Genomic DNA, 18,721 nt, shown 5'->3' with positions numbered 1-18,721 from the left:
TTTGTCTCCTCCCCCCTGTGGAGGAATCACGAACAACAAGCATGAAGATCTTGAAGCATTTTCCAGTTTTATTTCACAGAAAAGGCACATGGCACAGACCTATTAAAATATATACACAACGACTTAAAAAATTCATTCATGACATCAATATCTCAGTTATGTAAAAAATATAACACTGTAAACTTACATTTAAAAAGGTCTAATAGCTACTTATTCTGTACAGTGGCTCGGTAGCGCAGATTTGTTGGCACCGGTTCACACTCGTTCTCCCGCCCGTCTTTCTATGCTGGGAGCCGAGTCCGCCTCCCGGTCCCTGCCCCCTCTGTCTCTCTCCTCTTTCACCATCCTGATGAGGTAGCGGCTGGCGTACTGCAGGTCCCACTGGTACTTGGAGAGGATCCTGTAACACTCCTCCCTCGAACACAGGCTCATGAAGTACAGTTGCTCCACCTGCAAGTTCAAGGGCGCATTTTCAGAGTTGGCAGTAGGAAAGATCTTAGGCTACGCTCAATCCGTCGATAAATTGTTTTGTGAAATAAAGATGTACACTTAAAGCAGTACAAAGCATCAAAGGGATCACATTGGTGAGAGGAGTCTGTCAGGAAGGTACAAAAACATTGGCTATACCATGGCACACATTGAAGGCGATAATAAAAAAAGTACAGAAAATAGGGGACAACAGCGACGGTGGCAAAAACTGGATACTGACAAAAAGACATTTTTTCCCAATTACAATGTATGGGTTATAGGTCACATTTACTGTGGTCTCGTCAGAAAAATCTGTCACGTTATCCACCATATCAGTGTGGCTGTGCAGTCTCATTTACATTTACATTTACAGCATTTATCAGACGCCCTTATCCAGAGCGACTTACAATCAGTAGTTACAGGGACAGTCTCCCTGGAGCAATTTAGGGTTAAGTGTCTTGCTCAGGGACACAATGGTAGTAAGTGGGATTCGAACCCGGGTCTTCTGGTTCATAGGCGAGTGTCATATGTGAGAAGGTCCCCTTTAGGGATGCAGCACTGCTCTTTAATGAACTAAATAGACCACACCAAAGTAAAAATGACTCCAAATTTCGTCTATGGAGCCTTTGTAACCCATACACCATACAACATTATGGCCAACAGCACACGGGTCATTTTCATCCCTTGTAGTGCATGCACAATTACTTCCTTTGATGCCAATGATTGTGAAGGGAGTTAAACGGACAAATTGTTAATAGGTATGGTACAGTGGAACTGAAAGGAAACGTGCTTTACCTTCAGCTGCTGCTCTGCTTTGACAGCGCTCCAGTCGTTCTTCTGCAGCGCAGCCCGTACCTCTTCGCTGGTCACTCCATGCACCGCCTCTTGTATCTGACCAATCACAGTTGACAATGAAAGTGCTGGGTGTCAAGAACAGATAAAGTCTGAGAGCGGGTAGAGAATGGAAGAGTATAGTTACATGTTTAATCAACGCCTCCTTGTCCGGCTGCACTTGTGGTGGGTATCTCTCCCGAAACTTCTCCCTTTCCCTTTCCTTCTCCTTCTCCACACTGTCATCTATCTGTGGGGTGGACCGGGCCAGGTGGGCCATCTTGACCAGGTTGCTGGGAGCTGGGACGTGCTGAGGCTGGTGCTGCTGGGGGTAGAAGGGGGCGGGGTTCGGCGGAGGCCACGGTCCGGGGCCTTGGTTTACGACGGGCCTCCGGTCACGGGGGATTTGAGGTTTGAGGTTTAGCCGTTTGAAGTTGGGGAGTGGGGGGCGTGGTGGGGGCACCACACTGGCATCACTGAAACGTCGGGGGTCCTGACTTGTGTTGGTTGCAGCAGGGATGTTGGGCAGGGGTCGGCGGAAATCTGCTTTCATCACTGTTCCACCCCCTCGAGCCGGGTTTTTCTGAACACCCAGGACCGACTCTAAACTCCGAGACATTCCTACAGGCCAAGGAAAATATTAGTTAATCTTCTGCGCTGGATAATGTGGATGTGTGAAGATGCCTTTGGGTGTAGTGTACAAAATAAAATAAAGATTCCTTGCCTGACATTTTCTGTAGGTTTGACCCCTCTTTTTCTCTGGCCAGTGGAACTTTCCAAGTTGTTGGCCTGAAAATAGAGGAAAAATTGCTTTTGTAAACATAAATTATCAATTAAACTTGTTATATATATTCTGTATTTTTAATCTTTGTGCCTTTCACTGGAGTAGTTTCAGTGAAAAGGAAGCTATGAGAGTTATATTACAGGTAAACGCACTAAATCCCTTTTGTTAACGCATTGCTACTGACTCGTCAAGCCGCTCCGGCGTCCCCCAGGTTCGGGTGGGGTTGGTGTCACCATGGCTCTTATGCTGCAGGCTGCCCTTCAGCGGCGAGGAGATCTGCACTGGGCTGAACATGCTTGGGGCCGACACGGAAGGAGCAGCGAGGGCTGCGGGGAACCAACCCACGCTCAGGGTCCGCTGGTTCTGCCCTCTCCACTCACACAGCTCAAGCCTGCAGGATAATATTCATAGGAAGAATGAAAGAATGTAAGCATATCATCACTGGCAGCTTTTAAAAAAGACGACAAAGTTGGGTACGTGTACAATAAAATGAACACAAGCATTCAATTTATATTCAATTCAACAACACAATTTAACAGGCATTTCAAGCAGAGTGAAATCATGACAGACTGTTCACAGCATCTTGTGTATCAGCACTGTTTTAACATTTTTGCTGAACTGTAGAATATCGAAATATGTACAGTATCACAATTTATCCTGATATAATCGTATCATATTGTGAGATCCTTGCCAACACACACCCCTAATGTGCATTGTCACAGCAGAAATAAATATTAGAAAAAACAGATTAGAAAGGCAGTGGTGGCCTAGCGGTTAAGCAAGCGGCCCCGTAATCAGAAGGTTGCCGGTTTGAATCCCCAGTCGTCAAGGTGCCACTGAGGTGCCACCGAGCAAAGCACCGTCCCCACACACTGCTCACCAAGGGTGATGGTTAAATACAGAGGACTCATTTCGTTGTGGCACCTGGTGCTGCGCAGCAGTGTTTCACAATGACAATCACTTCACTTTCTTTCTTTCTAAATGTGTATACATGTGAGTGTGTGTGTCTGTATTAGATAAGTAAAAAATATATGCATGTATACAGAGAATATCTGTAATTTGTAGTCATTCTTTTAAGTACTTCTACATTCAGTTGTCATAATTTAATGAAAAGATTTTTTTTTTATTACTATTATTTTTAAACATTATTTCACTACTGGTAAAGTGTAGTTTTTTTAGCTTCATATGCCAGCTTGAACCTAAACTATTTATTTTCTGTACGTGAAACGTCCCCCTGTGATCATCAGCTAACTGTTGGTGTTTGACTATAAAGAAGCACAAGAAAAAGCATTATGCCACTGCAAACACACAACATTTGTGACTAACAGACTGTGCTGGATGTTTAAAAAGTTTATTCCACACAATGTAAATGTGTAGTAGCAGACGTCAGGTTTAAGGCAGTGAAAAGCTCTCAATTGTTCGAGAAACCAAAGTCTACTTTTTGCTGGCTAGCAACATTGCTAGCATTGCATTGAGTTGGCACATACAGAGCAAAATAAAATATCATTGCAGTTGTAAAGATTTAAATCAAGACGAATGAACACAGTTTGCCCTGTTGCTCTGCCCTTGGTTTCACTTTGGTAGTTTTCTGGTGTATCATTTGCATAACTCTTATTACACATTAGCTTAACTCTTACTACACATCTCATTAAAAGGATGCTATTTAAGTCAGGGTTAGGACGGAATGGACCGAGTGAAAGTGGCGGCTGTGGATTCTTTCTGCCTCTTATTTTTTGGTGTCCCCAGACCCCCCTCCTGTTGAAAACCCATTCACTACCTTCCCCTCTCCAAGCGCCAGGGTACGGGAGTGTAAGAATGTGCGGATTAGACCCGGAGTCATAGTTTGGCTGGAATGCGGACTGGTGAAGCAGTTCTTTAAAAACAGTCTGGTTATAGGTTAACAATGAACCTCCTTTATGGGTCCCCTCCTCGTCCCTCACCCATGGTCGATGACTGTCACCAAATCATTGGCTTGCAGACTGAGCTTCCTGGGGTCACCAATGTCTCTCACAGCTCGCACCTCCATAGGCTGGGCCTGAGAACAGAAAAATAAATGTATCGTGTTAAAAAAAGCGTACAATCGAGTTCTTTTTGGCCAATCCGCATTCCACATCTTGATGCTGGAATTTGCATGAGGGTCATCTGTGAAAATCTTAAATCATTCCTCAGCACCCCCCTTCACAACAATTAACACAAACCCCCTCTTTTGTGGTTTAAAATCTCAGGTTTTACTGCAAAGGTACAGTGCAGGCCAAAAGTTTGGACACACCTTCTCATTCAATCTGTTTTCTTTATTTCCATGACCATTTACGTTGGTAGATTCTCACTGAAGGCACCAAAACTATGAATGAACACATGTGGAGTTATGTACTTACCAAAAAAAGGTGAAATAACTGAAAACATGTTTTATATTCTAGTTTCTTTGCTCTGATTACTGCTTTGCACTCTCGATGAGCTTCAAGAGGTCGTCACCTACAGTCTTGAAGGACTGGGTTCAGGTCCGGTGACTGTGGAGGCCAGGTCTCCACTTTTTGTTAAGTACATAACTCCACATGTGTTCATTCATAGTTTTGACGCCTTCAGTGAGAATCTACCAACGTAAATGGTCATGAAAATAATAAGAAGGAGTGTCCAAACCTTTGGCCTGTACTGTATATATTTTTTTAACCTCCAATATAAATGATGCAGAAATTACTGTGCTGCCCTGCAAGAACGGGGTTTAGGGGTGTGCATCAAACATCTGCATAAAAACCCGAGAACGATTGATAGGCAGATACACACACAATCATGGCCTTCACTGCGCTCTGTTTCTAATCTCGCATCTGACCGAGGTGTCCTATGGTCTAGCGTAATATGGAGCTGCCAGACACAAGTGTACTTGTTTATCGCTGTGACGCCCTTTTTTGTTATTTGAAACTTCTTTAGTGTAAAAAAAAAAAAACAGGACTGGAAAAGGACACCATAGCATAAATTACACCAAAAAGCTGAACGCATTTATTAAATCTTAACGTTCCAAAAAGTTCATCAGCACTGCAACTCACTGACCTCTGCCACCAGCGTGGTGAGCTGGGCGAAGGTGGGCCGCTCGGCGGGGTTGCACGCCCAGCACTTGCGCATCAGCGCGTAGAGCTCCTGGGGGCAGTCGGGCGGCCGCTCCAGCCTGTCGCCCTCCCTCTCCACACGGAACAGAATCTGAAAACGGGGTCGCGTCAGCGCGTCTATTAACGCCGTGGGGCCACACAGGCGTGAGCAAACAGATACTGCGAGTGCGTGAGCGAGGTAGCGAAACCCAAAACACACACACACACACACACCTGTCGACCAGACATCCCCAGCCAAGGCTCTTCACAGTAGGTAAACATCTCCCAGAGCGTGATCCCAAACATCCACACGTCCGAGGCGTGGGAGAAAGAGCCGACGCGCAGGCTCTCGGGGGCGCACCTGCGTCACACATTCACATATGAACATGAGGTTACAGCCAAAACCATATATTGTCTTAGTCTGACTAAAACCATACTTTTACGGTGCACGTTAACATCCTTGTCCATCCAAAACCGTAGCAAATTGAACACTAACTAACACACCCAGATCATGTGTTTGCACGTATAGGTTCGCAGAAGTGAGAGAAGAAGCATAGCAGAGGCGCTGTTCAGGCGTCAACGCGTAAAGCCAAGCGTACGTGAAGCACGTTTGAAAAAGCGGTCCAGTTATCCGCTCGCCATGGTGCCAATTCGCTGGCAGCTAAACTGTCAGTCTACGTTTTTTGATCACCTGCTAAAAGCGCAATATTAAGGCCCCTCTCCCCAGTGCTTGCATAATGGGAATTAACTGTCCATGGAAACCTACTGATCGTACAGAATATTTTTAAAAAAATAAATAAGTTTAATTTTACCAGGCAAAGGGGATTCGTCTGTGTGCGGTCATGACGTAATGATCCCGGTCTTGCCCCAGACCCCGCATCAGTCCAAAATCTCCGATCTTCACCAGCTCTCTGGATGCCAGGAGGACGTTCCGCGCAGCCAGGTCCCGATGGATGAAGCGCCTGCTCTCCAGGTAGGCCATCCCTGCCGCGATCTGGGTGCTGAACAGCCAGAGGCGGCCGAGGGGGTATTCGTACTGACGCGAGCGCAGCATGTCGTACAGAGAGCCCAGCTGCGCCAACTCGGTCACCTAGGGAATTGTAGTATAATATAATGTAATGTTTCTAACAAATTCATTAATAAAATCAACAATGTTTATCTGCTGGGTGAATGTACGAATGCGGTCTAATCCTACATTGAGTAGATTTCAGGATTGGATACCATTTTAAGAGGTTGTGTGAGCACCACACCATAGAGACGGATGATGTTGGGGTGGTCCAGCGACTGCATGACTGTCACTTCCTGTAGGAAGTCCGTCAGGGTGTCCACTTGATTGGACAGGCTGCTTCTCAGGGATTTAACTGCTACCGGGAGCTACGGAGGACAAAGTGAGAGAGAGAGCGGTCATTAAATCATAAACGTGAGTACGTATGTACAGGGCAATGGTGACCTAGTGGGTAAGGAAGTGGAATCGTAACCAAAGGGTTGCGGGTTCAAATCCTCAAGCACCAATGTGTCAATGAGGTTCCGCTGAGCAAGGTACCGTCCCCACACACTGCTCCTTCTTTTACTACTCACTAAGGTTGATGGGTTAAATGCGGGGGACACTATATTTTTTGTTGTGTCACCATGTGCTGGGCTGCAGTGTTTCACAATGACAAACACAAACCACTTTTAGCAACATAATGTTTCTTTACCACGCGTCCTGTTGGGGTGTGCCATTCACCCCTCCTAACGACCCCGAAAGACCCTGAGCCAAGTTTCTCCCCCAGAACGAGCTCGCTGTCCTGTATGAGGCAGGTCAATGCCCGAACTGGCTCCTGTGCCTGCCCTGGACCACTGGCACTCCACTGGTCACCGCTTTCCGGGCCGCGCCCACTGAAGACCTATATTTAAAAAAACAAAACAAAAGACGAGTGGACATGATTGACCCTCGTCAGCAGACGAATGATTCGTGGAGACAGGATAAGAGGAAACCTTGGCCATCCATGTCCGTGATCGAGAGTTGGTTTTGTAGCGCTTGACTGCTTCCCAAAGTCTTCGCTGCCCTTAAAACAGACAAAAAAAAATTATTCAAAATATCCTGATCTTTGACTAGTAGGGGTGCTAGAAGATATTGATACAGCAATTCACTGCAATATTTTACAGGTTGATATTGTATTGATACAGGGACATCAAATATTTTTGTGTACAAATTTATTCAGTTCTGAGTTATGTTGTTTTGGCAGCATTATTAATGTAATTTGGTCCACACAGATCGTACGCAGCATCTTGTAAATCAGCTCTGTTTACACATTTTCAGTGAAATGTAGAATATGGCAATATATACAATTTCTAAATATATCCATGATATAATCATATCGTGACCCCTGAATCGTGATATGCATCGTATTGTGAGATCCTTGTCAATACACACCCCTGTTGACTAGTATATGCAGTTGAGCCAGGTTCAAACCCCACTTGCTACCATTGTGTCCCTGAGCAAGACACTTAACCCTAAGTTGCTCCAGGGGGGACTGTCCCTGCAACTACTGATTGTAAGTCGCTCTGGATAAGGGTGTCTGATAAATGCTGTAAATGTATACACAGCCTTCACTTATGTCAATAAAAACAACTGACCAGGTTTGCTGATGCCGATCTGCTCCAGGTCAGACTCCTTCACATAGGCCAAGTGTTCGATGCGGGTCACGTTCAGCCCGTCCCGAACGCGTACGTAGAAGCGCTCCAGCTGGACCTCGGCCAGGAGCTGATACAGCCACTGAGTGTCCTGGTCCATCAGCATGACCTGGTCTGGCCCCACAGCCCTGAGGTCAGAAGTTCATAAAAGCCTAAGCATTTGCAATTCTGCCTGTCCTGTGTACAGGAAAAATAAATAAAAAAATTTTACCCACTATTACATGGAAAAAGCTTGTATATGTAATCACAGTAATCTGCAGGACTGGATATAAAGTAGTTTCATGAATATTAATGAACTACATTAATATAAATGTATGCTTTATGAACAATATCTGTTATTAACTGTCATCCACATTTAGTAAGTTTTCACCTTACATTCACATATGAGGGTTTAGTGAATAATTAAAGGTCCACTATAATGAAAATTTCACTTGAGAGATTATTTAACATTAATACAAGTTACCCATGCCCAGGGGTCAGCCCTTTTGTCCTTACACTGCGGCTCCCTGTGGCTTTCGAAATTACATATTTTTTTCTATTTTTATCCATTGTTTATGTACTATAGTCAGAAATCTGAAGATTTCTTGTTAAATTAAAATGCAACCTGTTTAACTTTTTTGTTGTCACAAATACTGTAAATGCCTATATGTATCAGTGTTCAGAGAGCGGCAGCTCAGACGGTCAGGATCTGGAATTTGACATAAGGGGAAACGTTACCTCCCGCTTTTTCCACACAGAGAATTTCCCGGCCCTCCCCTAAAGCATGATCTCCACCGACCGTCATGGCTTCCAGACATGAGAAGCATTGCAGTTGCCCGGCATTTTGGATGTAAAAATGAGCACAAATGCATTTTTTTAGCTCCGTCACGCGAGACTCTGAAGAACCAGTGGCGTATTTTTATTTTCCGCTGGAAAAACACCAACATGACTTCCTGTCTTCGCCAAACATTGTGGTTGGTGAGTGGTGTTGATGACGCAATTCCTGCGAATGCCGGCTCAACTTCTAATGGCCGCTCTCCTCCTCATTAGCATTTAAAGCTACAGACACCGAAATGGTGCGTCCTGGGGAAATCTCACTGTGGCTGTAATTCTGCACTCAGACTGAATACAGTATTAAAAAAAAAATGTCATGTCAGGACGCCTTGAAATGTCACTCACAGTCACAAGCCCTGTAAGGGACTAACCAGTTTCACACAAAATACAGCATGTCCTGGCTGAATGAAATAGCAACATGATTATTACTGTTTCATGATACAAACATTTGAGCAAATTTGAGAGATTTAAGCAGGAATTCTCTCAAACACAAATATTATTCAACAATTTTGAAAAATTGTTCATTTGCACACCCATTAATTTACAACCCAAAAAGCTGATTATCTGGACAAATTACGAGAAGCTCTAACATAACCAAAACAAGGAAAAGGAGAGGAAAGACTGAACAAGTCTGGGAGCCCAGTTTAGTGTCTATACTGCAAAAAATGTGCATGTTTAGCTGACGGGACCTAGACAGTTTTACCCGTATAACAGGATCCCTCCGGCAGTATCGTTGCGTAATGACCATCAAGGAAATGCATCATCATCCTCACAAATGTACATGGGAACGGCAAGCATCACAGAATAGAAGTCAAAACAACCACCCATGCACAAAATGTAACAGTAATCAGAACTGGACAAAATACCTTAACAGTGATAGAATTATTTATAAAATGTCTATTAATGTGATTGGTATGCATTACTGAAGGCATCAAAACTATGAATGAACACATGTGGAGTTATGTACTTAACAAAAAGTGGAGACCTGACCTCCACAGTCACCGGACCTGAACCCAATCCAGATGGTTTGGGGTGAGCTGGACCAACAAGTGCTAAACACCTCTGGGAACTCCTTCAAGACTGTTGGAGAACCATTTCAGGTGAGAATCTACCAACGTAAATGGTCATGAAAATAAAGAAAACACGTTGAATGAGAAGTACTGTACTGTAGATCTCCAATGTTATTCCCAATACTCGTTTCTGATTTTAGCGTAAAGAGCCCATATGATAATAAAAGGTTTGTTCTACATGCTTGTACACGCAGGCCGTGCTAGTAAAACAGTTTAAAGATTTTATTAGAATGTTATCTCATAAACCTGTCAGCTATTGAGTTTGTGGACGCTAATGTGTAACGACCCGTGTGGCGACGTTGCCCTCCCACACATTCCTCGCTCGACCCTCAGACGATTCTCTCACGTTTCCACGTTAACGCTGAGATAACAGGCGTCTAGTGCAGACAAGCGTGAGTGTCCAACCTTCGACTGCACCCACAACCCACGCCCAGTGCTGGTAGGACACGCCGGAAACCTGACTCACCTGCTGTCAGTCTGCACACAATAGCTCGGTTATCGCCTGTTTCCGTCACGGGCCGAACCCGCCGGCCCTTCACAGGGAGCTGCTGGCATGGACCACGGGTTCCATGTCGTCAACTTTCACCAGACAGACAGAGTGAAAAAGCTGCTTCACCACGAAAAACAAAACCTTCTTTCGCGAAGGCAGATCGGGCCTACAGAGACGTAACAACAGGTCTGAATGAAAAATGTCCATGATCACCCCGAGGCGTAGCAGCTGCGGCGTCTCCACCAGTTTAGCCGGGGGGGGCCTTGCCGGGTAACGGGAGACGGCAGAAATATAAAGGATACGCGATCCCTGAACACTTCTAATGCTAAACAGCGAACCAGTGCGTGACAATGGGACACGAGAATCCCCCCCCACACAACCAGAAATGTTGGTATCGCTTCCTTAAGCACTTACGCCCGGCAGAGGGCGTGGCTTCGGCAGGGCACTTGTACCTCAGTGACAGGCACCGCGGCCAGCGGTGACGTTCCCACGTCGGCTCACTACCCGCACGTTACGCTTTTTTTAGCCATCGTTTTCGTCAACCATCGTTTTCGTCAATCAATCTGCACAAGGCCCCTAAAATTTCACCGATGCGGTGAAAAGAGGTCCAGACCAAAGGTGTGGTTGTCACTATGACGACATCCCAACGCTGAAGACTCACGGGCAAACATAACATGCATGTCATATTTCCAGCAGCACGTCGCAAAAAGCACAAATTTAAGAAATTTGTCGTTGTTAAAATGCCATTATAAGGGTTACAGAGGTTAACGAGAGATTAAATATGATTTATGTTAACGGATGATGTTTCTGCGCAGACTGTGACACTGTACTGTTTTTTTTTTTTTTAAATCTCTTTTAAATAAAAATCTACTTACTGCTTTATTGCAAGAAATATGTGAAGAAGGACAATGTGAAACTATAACAGGTGCAAATGCAATGAACTGAACTGTAATGGTGACTTTGACCCTCTAAACCAGACGTTATTAAACCATCATTACTGTCGTTGAAACATCATTGCTGTCGTTACTTGGCCAACAAGTGAGAAGAGAAGTCGACTTTTCTTTCTGAAAGGTGCTGAATGAATGGAAGTACGTGTCCTGGACGGTAACGGTGTCAGGAACGAGGGCCGCTGAAGCCTGAACAGAAATCTCTCATTTTTACAACATTGTCCTTTTTCATTCTCACGTTGGTGTTTTTTGTCTTCAACGTATTCAACTAAATTGACCAAGTAAAAGCGTCGATTTTATATAAAAAAAACATACTTACAAATAGTAAAAGAGAAAAAAAAACAATGGCGCAAGCTCCCGCCGCTCCTCACTGTATTTCCCACAAATCTCGAAGTTTCCAAGCTTCCCCAAGCTTCCGCGTTCCCATAAGCGGGCGCCGTGAAAACTCCCGGGACTGTGGAATAAATAAGCGCTAAACTGGCCGCCCGTCGTCCTTCTGCATCCCCGTCGTCGGCGTCTCCGTGGCGCGGAAGTGCCACCAAACGGGTGCCCTTCTGTCCCCAGAGTCCCTGCTGCTCCCAGCCGAGCGCTACCTGCGGGGCCCCGCCCCTTCCTTCAGATGGCCACGCCCCCCGCGCATAAACAACTGGAGGTGCTTTATTAGGAATTAGACGTGATGTTAATAAAACCGATTAAATATTCTATGCAAATAAAATCCATGTGCGTGTTTTTTTTTGCCTTTCACATATATTTTGTAGGTTGAACGTGTCTAGTTTGTGTTTTGATGTGAATTTGAATGAACCTGAAACTCACCTTTGTTTAGAAAACACCCACCTTCCCCATGACTCCACCCGCCCAGCCGGTCTTACTGGATTTTTACGTTCTGCTTCTTTCAAGCCTTATTAGTGGGCATGTTCATTCTGCCGTGCCATCCAGGAATACGTTTAGAATTTGGAAGAAAGGCTTATTGAAAAGCAATAAAACACTTTCACCTTTCTTCTTAAAAAATGTACTTTTACTCTGTGTTTTCCATAAAGTGCCAGATGTCTGGTTTGTCTGCTATCTCAGCCGTTCTCTCGGTTTATTCATGACAATTTATAAATCCACAAGCATTTCTGGTCTGAAAAGCCATTTATTAATTTCTTAAGTGAAGTGATTGTCATTGTGAAACACTACAGCACAACAAAATGAGTCCTCTACTTTTAACCATCACCTTAGTGAGCAATGGGACGGTGCCCTGCATAGTGGCACCTCAGTGGCAGTAACCAATTAGACACAAATTAATGTGACATGTATCTGTTGCACAAATTAAATTTAAATACTTGTTTAAATATTCGTTGAATATGCATTTGTCGGCATTTTTGCATTTTTCCCCAGTAAGCAACAGATTAATTACCAAATTGAAAAGAAGGAAAGAAATGCCTTCGTTTATGTAAAAACTACAAGCACGCGAGCGGCAGCAGAAATCAGCCTGCGTCCGTCCGGGCGCCGCCGATGACGTCATAGCGCCGCAGCGGAAGCCGCGCGCCTTCGTTTTAAAGACGCGCCGGTGTTCATTGAATGATGGCGAATTAGCAGCACCTGTGCTTTCCTTTCGCCGCCCCACTCCGCCCCTGGGTCTGCACCGCCCGTGCATTTATTATTATTTTACGTGTATATTTTATATAGGTATATATATATTTATAGGTATATAGATCTATAATTGTTGGAGAGCACGCGCGCGTACCGTACTGCGCGTCCCCGGGTGAGTGTGCGTGTTTTGCGGAGCCGCAGGCCGGACAGCGGCGTGCTCCGCCTCGACGAGCAACACTCGAGCCGTGCGTGAGGACGGCGAGCGGTGCTGCGCCCTCGGGCGGCTAGCGCCCCGGCACGAAGCGCCCCGGTCGGCTAGCCGACGTGCTTCTGCACGAGGGTGTAGCCTGTGTACCTGACACCTTTGCTTTCCAGTAAAAAAAAAAAAAAAAAAAAAAAAAGCTTTATTGTCGAGGAATCTTCTAAAATTCGGAGTAGACGAATAATGAAGGTGCAAGCTAATCCTACCAGCACAATGCTAAATGCTAATGTTCTTTGTGCACATCATAATGTGGGCCATCTGAGATTGCATGTGACAATGCACGGCGTGTAATGTTACATCTGAGCTCGCATTAAACTGCATGTGAGAATAAAAGCCCCTTTTGGGGTTAGGTAAAGGGTTACCGTACTCGGGGGTAATTTGGACAGTTTAAAAATGTTTTTATTCGCCTCATCTCTTCCAGGTCCTTTTTCCTGCTGCGCCCCGTGCTGTTGAAGGTGGCGAGCTGGCGCAGGTTGCAGGGTGCCCGTGGACGATGCGAGACGGCGGCGGAAGCCTGGCACAGAACTGCTGGCAGGGCGAGCTGCCCCTGGAGGGCGGTGGGCCTGCAGGAATGTCCGGCGGCCGCCTTATAGACCCCTCCGCGCCCCACCACATGCCCAGCGCCATGCGCCTCAAACTGGGCGGCAAGGAGAAGGGGTGGGGGGCTGAGTACCTGGACCAGGAGGCTATGGAGGAAGTTGAGGATGACGACGAGGAAGACGGCGAAGAGCAGGATGATTTTGAGGAACAGGAGGAGGATTTTGAGACTGGATCGTGGAATGGGGCGGAGGAGAGGAGTGAGTGGCAGCTGCCAGTGTCCCCCGGACTACTGCGCCGCCAGCCGTCTCCGCCGCCCCCAGTGGAGCAGAGCGGAGCCCAAGCCGCGGCCTCTCACCACAGGCCCGTCTGGGCCCGGCTCCACGGTCTCCGGCAGCGGCGGTTAAGGCGCTGGAAGAAGCTCCGCGCCCATTCCAGTCTGGGCTACTCCCTGGCACAGCACTGGAAGGCCTGGCGCCGGTGTGCGCAGTTTGCGGGGACACTGGGACACAGCAGGGCGAGGAGGTGGCGCCAGTACAGCCTCTACAGAAGCCTTCGCCGGCGAGAGCTCGCCAGCACCAAAACACGACACAAACCCGAGACTGGTAACACACAGTTAATATCGCTCTCGTCACGAAGTTATACACCATGTCCTTACTGGGAGTTAAGGGAGTTTCCAGAAGGGAATTTGATCATTCGTGGTGCCAAGTTTTGTTAATAGTGTAAAGTGCAGTAGCCAAAACCTCTCCCGCTCTAAACACGAAGTCTGTGTCGAAGTACATGTTCTTACACTCGCTAACTTGCCAAACGTGGCAGGCAAGTGTAAATTTCAGTTTTGAATTCTATAACCAATTTAAAAGCCCTTTCCTACCCTGCACCCAAACGTTATATTGGACGTTTCTATATACAGGAGGTTATGCTTTTTTTTTTAAGTCTGACTTTAAAGTGGGACCCTGACTGTCACAAAAATATTCGTATGTTTTATACTCCCAGTTCTTGTAGCACATCTCTGGATATCAACGTGAACATTATTGGCAACTTAATATTTGAATCATTATTCGTGTTTTGAACTTTTGGATTTCAGTTATGGTTGCAAAGATTGAATAGTTTCACTAAAACTTTTCAATAGTGATATATATGTGTGTGTGTGTATGTTATATTATTATTATATAATATTTCATTATTTATTTGTTTGGGGTTTTATTTTATTTTTTCCCCCTCTTTTCCAGAATTACAGACATATGGACTCAATGGTTGCCACGGCAGCTCAGACTGCAGCTCTGCAGTTGGCAGCGTAGAGACGGGAGGGCGTGACTTTGGCTCCATGCGGTCCAAACCCATGGAGACATCCCTCACAGAGGAGCATGTGACCTGCGTTCATGGTAATTCTGCTGATGGTGGTGCTCCACGCAGAGGTCCAGCATGTCCATTGCAGAGCAGGAAAGGGTGTTGATGGTCGCCTTCTTTGTGCACGTAGGGTTCCTGGATGAATTTCTACAGCGTTACGGGAGTCTGATTCCAGTCCATTTGGACGATGTAGTTGAGAAACTCATGGACATCTTCAAGGAGGACTTTTCCCAGCATCACCAGTAAGGTTAAGAAAACAATTTGCGCACTCTAAAGAAACGCTTGTTGGAGCAACACAGGGTCACGTTTGCTGATCGGATCATGGCACAGTGGTGGTAGCTGGTTGAGGACTGGTTCATTCTCTTTGTGTCCATAAATCCCTGTAGGAAAGCAGTGGTGCACCACCTCATGCAGTCCTACCAGAGAACCAATGGAACGGCTGTGGTACGCGGGTTCCGCGTCAACTACAAGCGCCACGTCCTTACCATGGATGATCTCAGCACACTATATGGGCAGAACTGGCTTAATGACCAGGTACAGCAAGAACTTGTCCTTACCTTTGTGTAGAACTTTTAATAAAATACAGTGTTTAGTACCTGTTGAAGACACTAACTAGAAATCTTTGCTTGTTAGGTTATGAACATGTATGGAGATCTGGTTATGGATTCTGTGCCTGAAAAGGTAAGAAATAAAATATTTCCAGCTTTGGTTGGGCGATTGAGCCGATTTGATTTCTATTTATTGGTGCATGTTCCACGTGTGATTTACCAGATGACTCCATCGAGTCTAAATTCTAATGTTATTGTTAAACACGCAGCATGAACTTCCCTTTCGATGTTTGCTTCTCTGCCCCGTCAAAGCACATGCACATTTTTAAGTGGAATAACAGAGGAGACGCAAACCCACAGTTTAGTGAAAGCCCACGTGATTTTATTAATTGAAGATTGAGCCGGACTACATTCTTCTGAAGGAAAACCTTCAACTTTGTGTCTGGAATGTGTGCCAGGGAGGGGAAAAAAAATAAAATAATGAATGCAGAGTTGTAGTACACTAAACAGGGCCCTCACACAGGCGCCTAAAACAGGTTGGTAGTAGCCTAGTAACACACTTGCCTATGAACCAGAAGACCCAGGTTCAAATCCCACTTACTACCATTGTGTCCCTGAGCAAGACACTTAACCCTGTGTGTCTCCAGAGGGGGACTGTCCCTGTAACTACTGACTGTAAGTCGCTCTGGATAAGGGGGCCTGATGATTGCTGTAAATGTAACACAGGATAAAGTGACGAACGACAATGAGGACAGGACACAGCAAGGATTCATTTAGATATTCTGTGGTGGCAGTGGTGGCCTAGCGGTTCAAGTAGTGCCCCCGTAATCAGAAGTTTGCCGGTTCAAATCCCGATCCGCCAAGGTGCCACTGAGCGAGGGACCATCCCCACACACTGCTCCCCAGGCTCCTGTCATGGCTGCCCACTGCTCACCAAGGGTGATGGTTAAAAGCAGATGACACGTTTTGTGTTACCGTGTGCTGTGCTGCAGTGTTTTACAATGACAATCACTTCACTTTCATTTTTTTCCACTTTCAATCAGGGAATCAGGAGAACAACCAGGGAACCGGAGAAACCAGAAACATCAGAATTTTGACCCTTGTTTCAGTTAATTACATTTGCCTTTATGTGATATAGGGCCAAATTTGTTTTTTATACAGTGATTTAAGGGAATTTCAAGGTATCGAGATATATATGTTAAAATATTGCAATATTATTTTTAGGCCGAATTGCCCAGCTTTGCCTCTATTTACCTCTAACTACTTTTCTCTCGGTTCGACACACCTCTCTTGTAGCAGCAAATTTCAGAACCAATGGAATAAACAGGCACTTGACAAATATCACATTTCCTATTTGTAAGATGTTCTCTGGGCTAGAACACTGTTGTGTTTGTGTGGGCTCTTTTTTTCTTCTTTTCTTCAATGTGGATTTCCATGATATATGGTAAGCCATAATGCCATTTTCAATCTGTTTCAATCTACTTCCCAGGTTCATTTCTTCAACAGCTTCTTCTATGACAAGTTGAGAACAAAAGGATATGATGGAGTTAAACGGTGGACCAAAAATGTGAGGATGTGTACATTTTCTTTTGCTCAGTGCTTTTCCCGTTTTAGGCGCTGTTTATGTGCGCTAATAAAATATAGAGAATTTTGATGGGGTTTTTTTTTCCAGGTTGATATCTTCCAGAAAGACCTGCTGTTGATTCCCATTCACCTAGAGGTCCACTGGTCACTTGTTAGCGTGGACATCAAACACAAGACCATCACCTACTTCGACTCCCAGCGAACCCTTAATAAACGCTGCCCTAAAGTAAGTAAAGGGGGGCAGTGGTGACCTAGCGGCTAAGGAAAGGGTTTTTTTTTCGTACCCCATTATTGCATTACTTTTCACCCCGGTAATTTTTCAGCACATTGCAAAGTACCTGCTGGCAGAGGCATACATGAAAGAGCGGAGGGATTTTCTGACTGACTGGAAGGGATATTTCAAAATGGTGAGCTAGCTCCTTTCGTTTACTTCTCCCTGTAAGTATTTAGTGTAGAACGAATTCCTTGATAACACGTGCATCTTGTGCATTCCAGAATGTGGCCAGGCAGAACAACGACAGTGACTGCGGAGCATTCGTTCTCCAGGTTTGTTCATAGTACATTGTTTTAAAGTTTGTTATAATTATATTTCTATATTTTACTCTGTATATAAAATATATAGAGTGTGACTTTTTTTTTTCTTCCCCACCTCTAGTACTGCAAGTGTCTCGCCTTGGGACAACCATTCAGTTTCAGTCAACAGGATATGCCGAAACTGAGGAGACATATGTATAAAGAACTGTGCCACTGCCGACTCTCACTGTGACATCCGTCCCGCGGGTTGCATCCCGTACAAACAGCCAGAGACTCTCATTTATTCCTCCAATCCACACATTTATATATAAAATATATTTAGTTCTTTTTTTATATATATATATTGATGTTATTCCTTTGAGGTTGACTGCATCCAACTCTACTTTCATGGTGAGACAACGGGTCTTCAGTGGAAGCAAAGGCTCAGAATGACTCAAAGCTCTTTGGCCAATCAGACATTTACTCCTGTGAAAATGAGGTGGAATTAAAAGAAAAAGGTTAATGGATGAGGAGCTCAGTGCTCCTCAAGGCAAGTTCTGTTTTGGGGGGGTTCTTGTTCATGTTTGTACATGTGTTGCTGTACTTGTGGAAGTGGAGCAAGAGAACTACACTTGTATTTTGTTTTGTTTTTTTTGTTTTTTAATAAATATATCTTATGATGTTTATTGTCTTTGCACAAGTCACAGTAGGGTGGTAGTAGCAGCCTAGTGGGTAACACTCGTCTATGAGCCAGAAGACCCAGGTTCAAATCCCACTTACTACCATTGTACACCTTAGCAAGACACTTAACCCTAAGTTGCTCCAGGGGGGGGGACTGTCCCTGTAAGTCACTCTGGATAAGGGCGTCTGATAAATGCCATATGTGTAAATGTCACTGGTTGTAGAAATGTTAAACTTTTAATTCAAGCCTAGATTTGCACCATTGCATCTTATTGGGATTCTAAGTCATCCACTTACACATCCTTTTTTTTTTTTTTTACTTTTTTTACACATCAGCGTGTTCTTTTATTAATTTCAGAGGGAATTGTCAGTTTAACCTGCTTTAGCCAAACCATGCCACTACCAAAACCATGCCACCACTGGGGCAGTGGTGGCCTAGCGGTTAAGGAAGTGGCCCCGTAATCAGAAGGTTACCGGTTCTAATCCCGACCCGCTGAGGTGCCACTGAGCAAAGCACC

At 45.1% G+C, this 18,721-nt stretch overlaps 2 protein-coding genes across 3 annotated transcripts; one reads left to right on the top strand and one right to left on the bottom strand.

Annotated features, from left to right (window-relative positions):
- Positions 1 to 46: 46 nt before the first annotated feature.
- Positions 47 to 11,751, bottom strand: tnk1 (tyrosine kinase, non-receptor, 1). The gene is made up of 14 exons (XM_028991576.1): positions 11,479 to 11,751; positions 7,783 to 7,967; positions 7,141 to 7,211; positions 6,861 to 7,049; positions 6,385 to 6,537; positions 5,976 to 6,253; positions 5,398 to 5,524; positions 5,129 to 5,275; positions 4,024 to 4,118; positions 2,268 to 2,474; positions 2,024 to 2,088; positions 1,448 to 1,920; positions 1,264 to 1,359; positions 47 to 450 (listed from the first exon to the last, which is right to left on the bottom strand). The coding sequence occupies exons 2-14, from the start codon at positions 7,943 to 7,945 to the stop codon at positions 256 to 258; spliced, it is 2,259 nt and encodes a 752-aa protein (XP_028847409.1). The 5' UTR covers positions 7,946 to 7,967; positions 11,479 to 11,751; the 3' UTR covers positions 47 to 255.
- A 950-nt stretch (positions 11,752 to 12,701) lies between these two features.
- Positions 12,702 to 18,207, top strand: senp3b (SUMO specific peptidase 3b). 2 transcript variants are annotated; one of them, XM_028991664.1, is made up of 11 exons: positions 12,702 to 12,776; positions 13,415 to 14,135; positions 14,760 to 14,912; positions 15,008 to 15,119; positions 15,264 to 15,411; positions 15,511 to 15,558; positions 16,915 to 16,992; positions 17,098 to 17,235; positions 17,333 to 17,416; positions 17,505 to 17,555; positions 17,665 to 18,207. In XM_028991664.1, exons 2-11 carry the CDS (start codon positions 13,487 to 13,489, stop codon positions 17,773 to 17,775), a joined length of 1,572 nt encoding a protein of 523 aa, XP_028847497.1. In that variant the 5' UTR covers positions 12,702 to 12,776; positions 13,415 to 13,486; the 3' UTR covers positions 17,776 to 18,207. The 2 variants fall into 2 exon arrangements, with proteins under 2 accessions (XP_028847497.1, XP_028847503.1); XM_028991670.1 differs by having other exon boundaries at positions 12,712 to 12,903.
- Positions 18,208 to 18,721: the final 514 nt, after the last annotated feature.

The sequence above is a fragment of the Denticeps clupeoides genome, chromosome 1, assembly GCF_900700375.1.
Source record: "Denticeps clupeoides chromosome 1, fDenClu1.1, whole genome shotgun sequence".
NCBI lineage: Eukaryota > Metazoa > Chordata > Actinopteri > Clupeiformes > Denticipitidae > Denticeps > Denticeps clupeoides.
This window is presented reverse-complemented; position numbering and strand designations above follow the sequence as displayed.

What these genes read in the sequence shown, in the direction of transcription:
- tnk1 (XM_028991576.1), bottom strand. Translation starts at nt 7,945, where the DNA reads ATGCTGATGGACCAGGACACTCAGTGGCTGTATCAGCTCCTGGCCGAG. An exon ending in AGGAGGCGTTGATTAAACAT is followed by an intron (nt 1,360 to 1,447) that starts GTAACTATACTC and finishes GTGATTGGTCAG; the next exon opens with ATACAAGAGGCGGTGCATGG. An exon ending in AAGCAGAGCAGCAGCTGAAG is followed by an intron (nt 451 to 1,263) that starts GTAAAGCACGTT and finishes TTGAACTTGCAG; the next exon opens with GTGGAGCAACTGTACTTCAT.
- senp3b (XM_028991664.1), top strand. Translation starts at nt 13,487, where the DNA reads ATGCGAGACGGCGGCGGAAGCCTGGCACAGAACTGCTGGCAGGGCGAG. An exon ending in ACGACACAAACCCGAGACTG is followed by an intron (nt 14,136 to 14,759) that starts GTAACACACAGT and finishes CCTCTTTTCCAG; the next exon opens with AATTACAGACATATGGACTC. An exon ending in GACTTTTCCCAGCATCACCA is followed by an intron (nt 15,120 to 15,263) that starts GTAAGGTTAAGA and finishes AAATCCCTGTAG; the next exon opens with GAAAGCAGTGGTGCACCACC.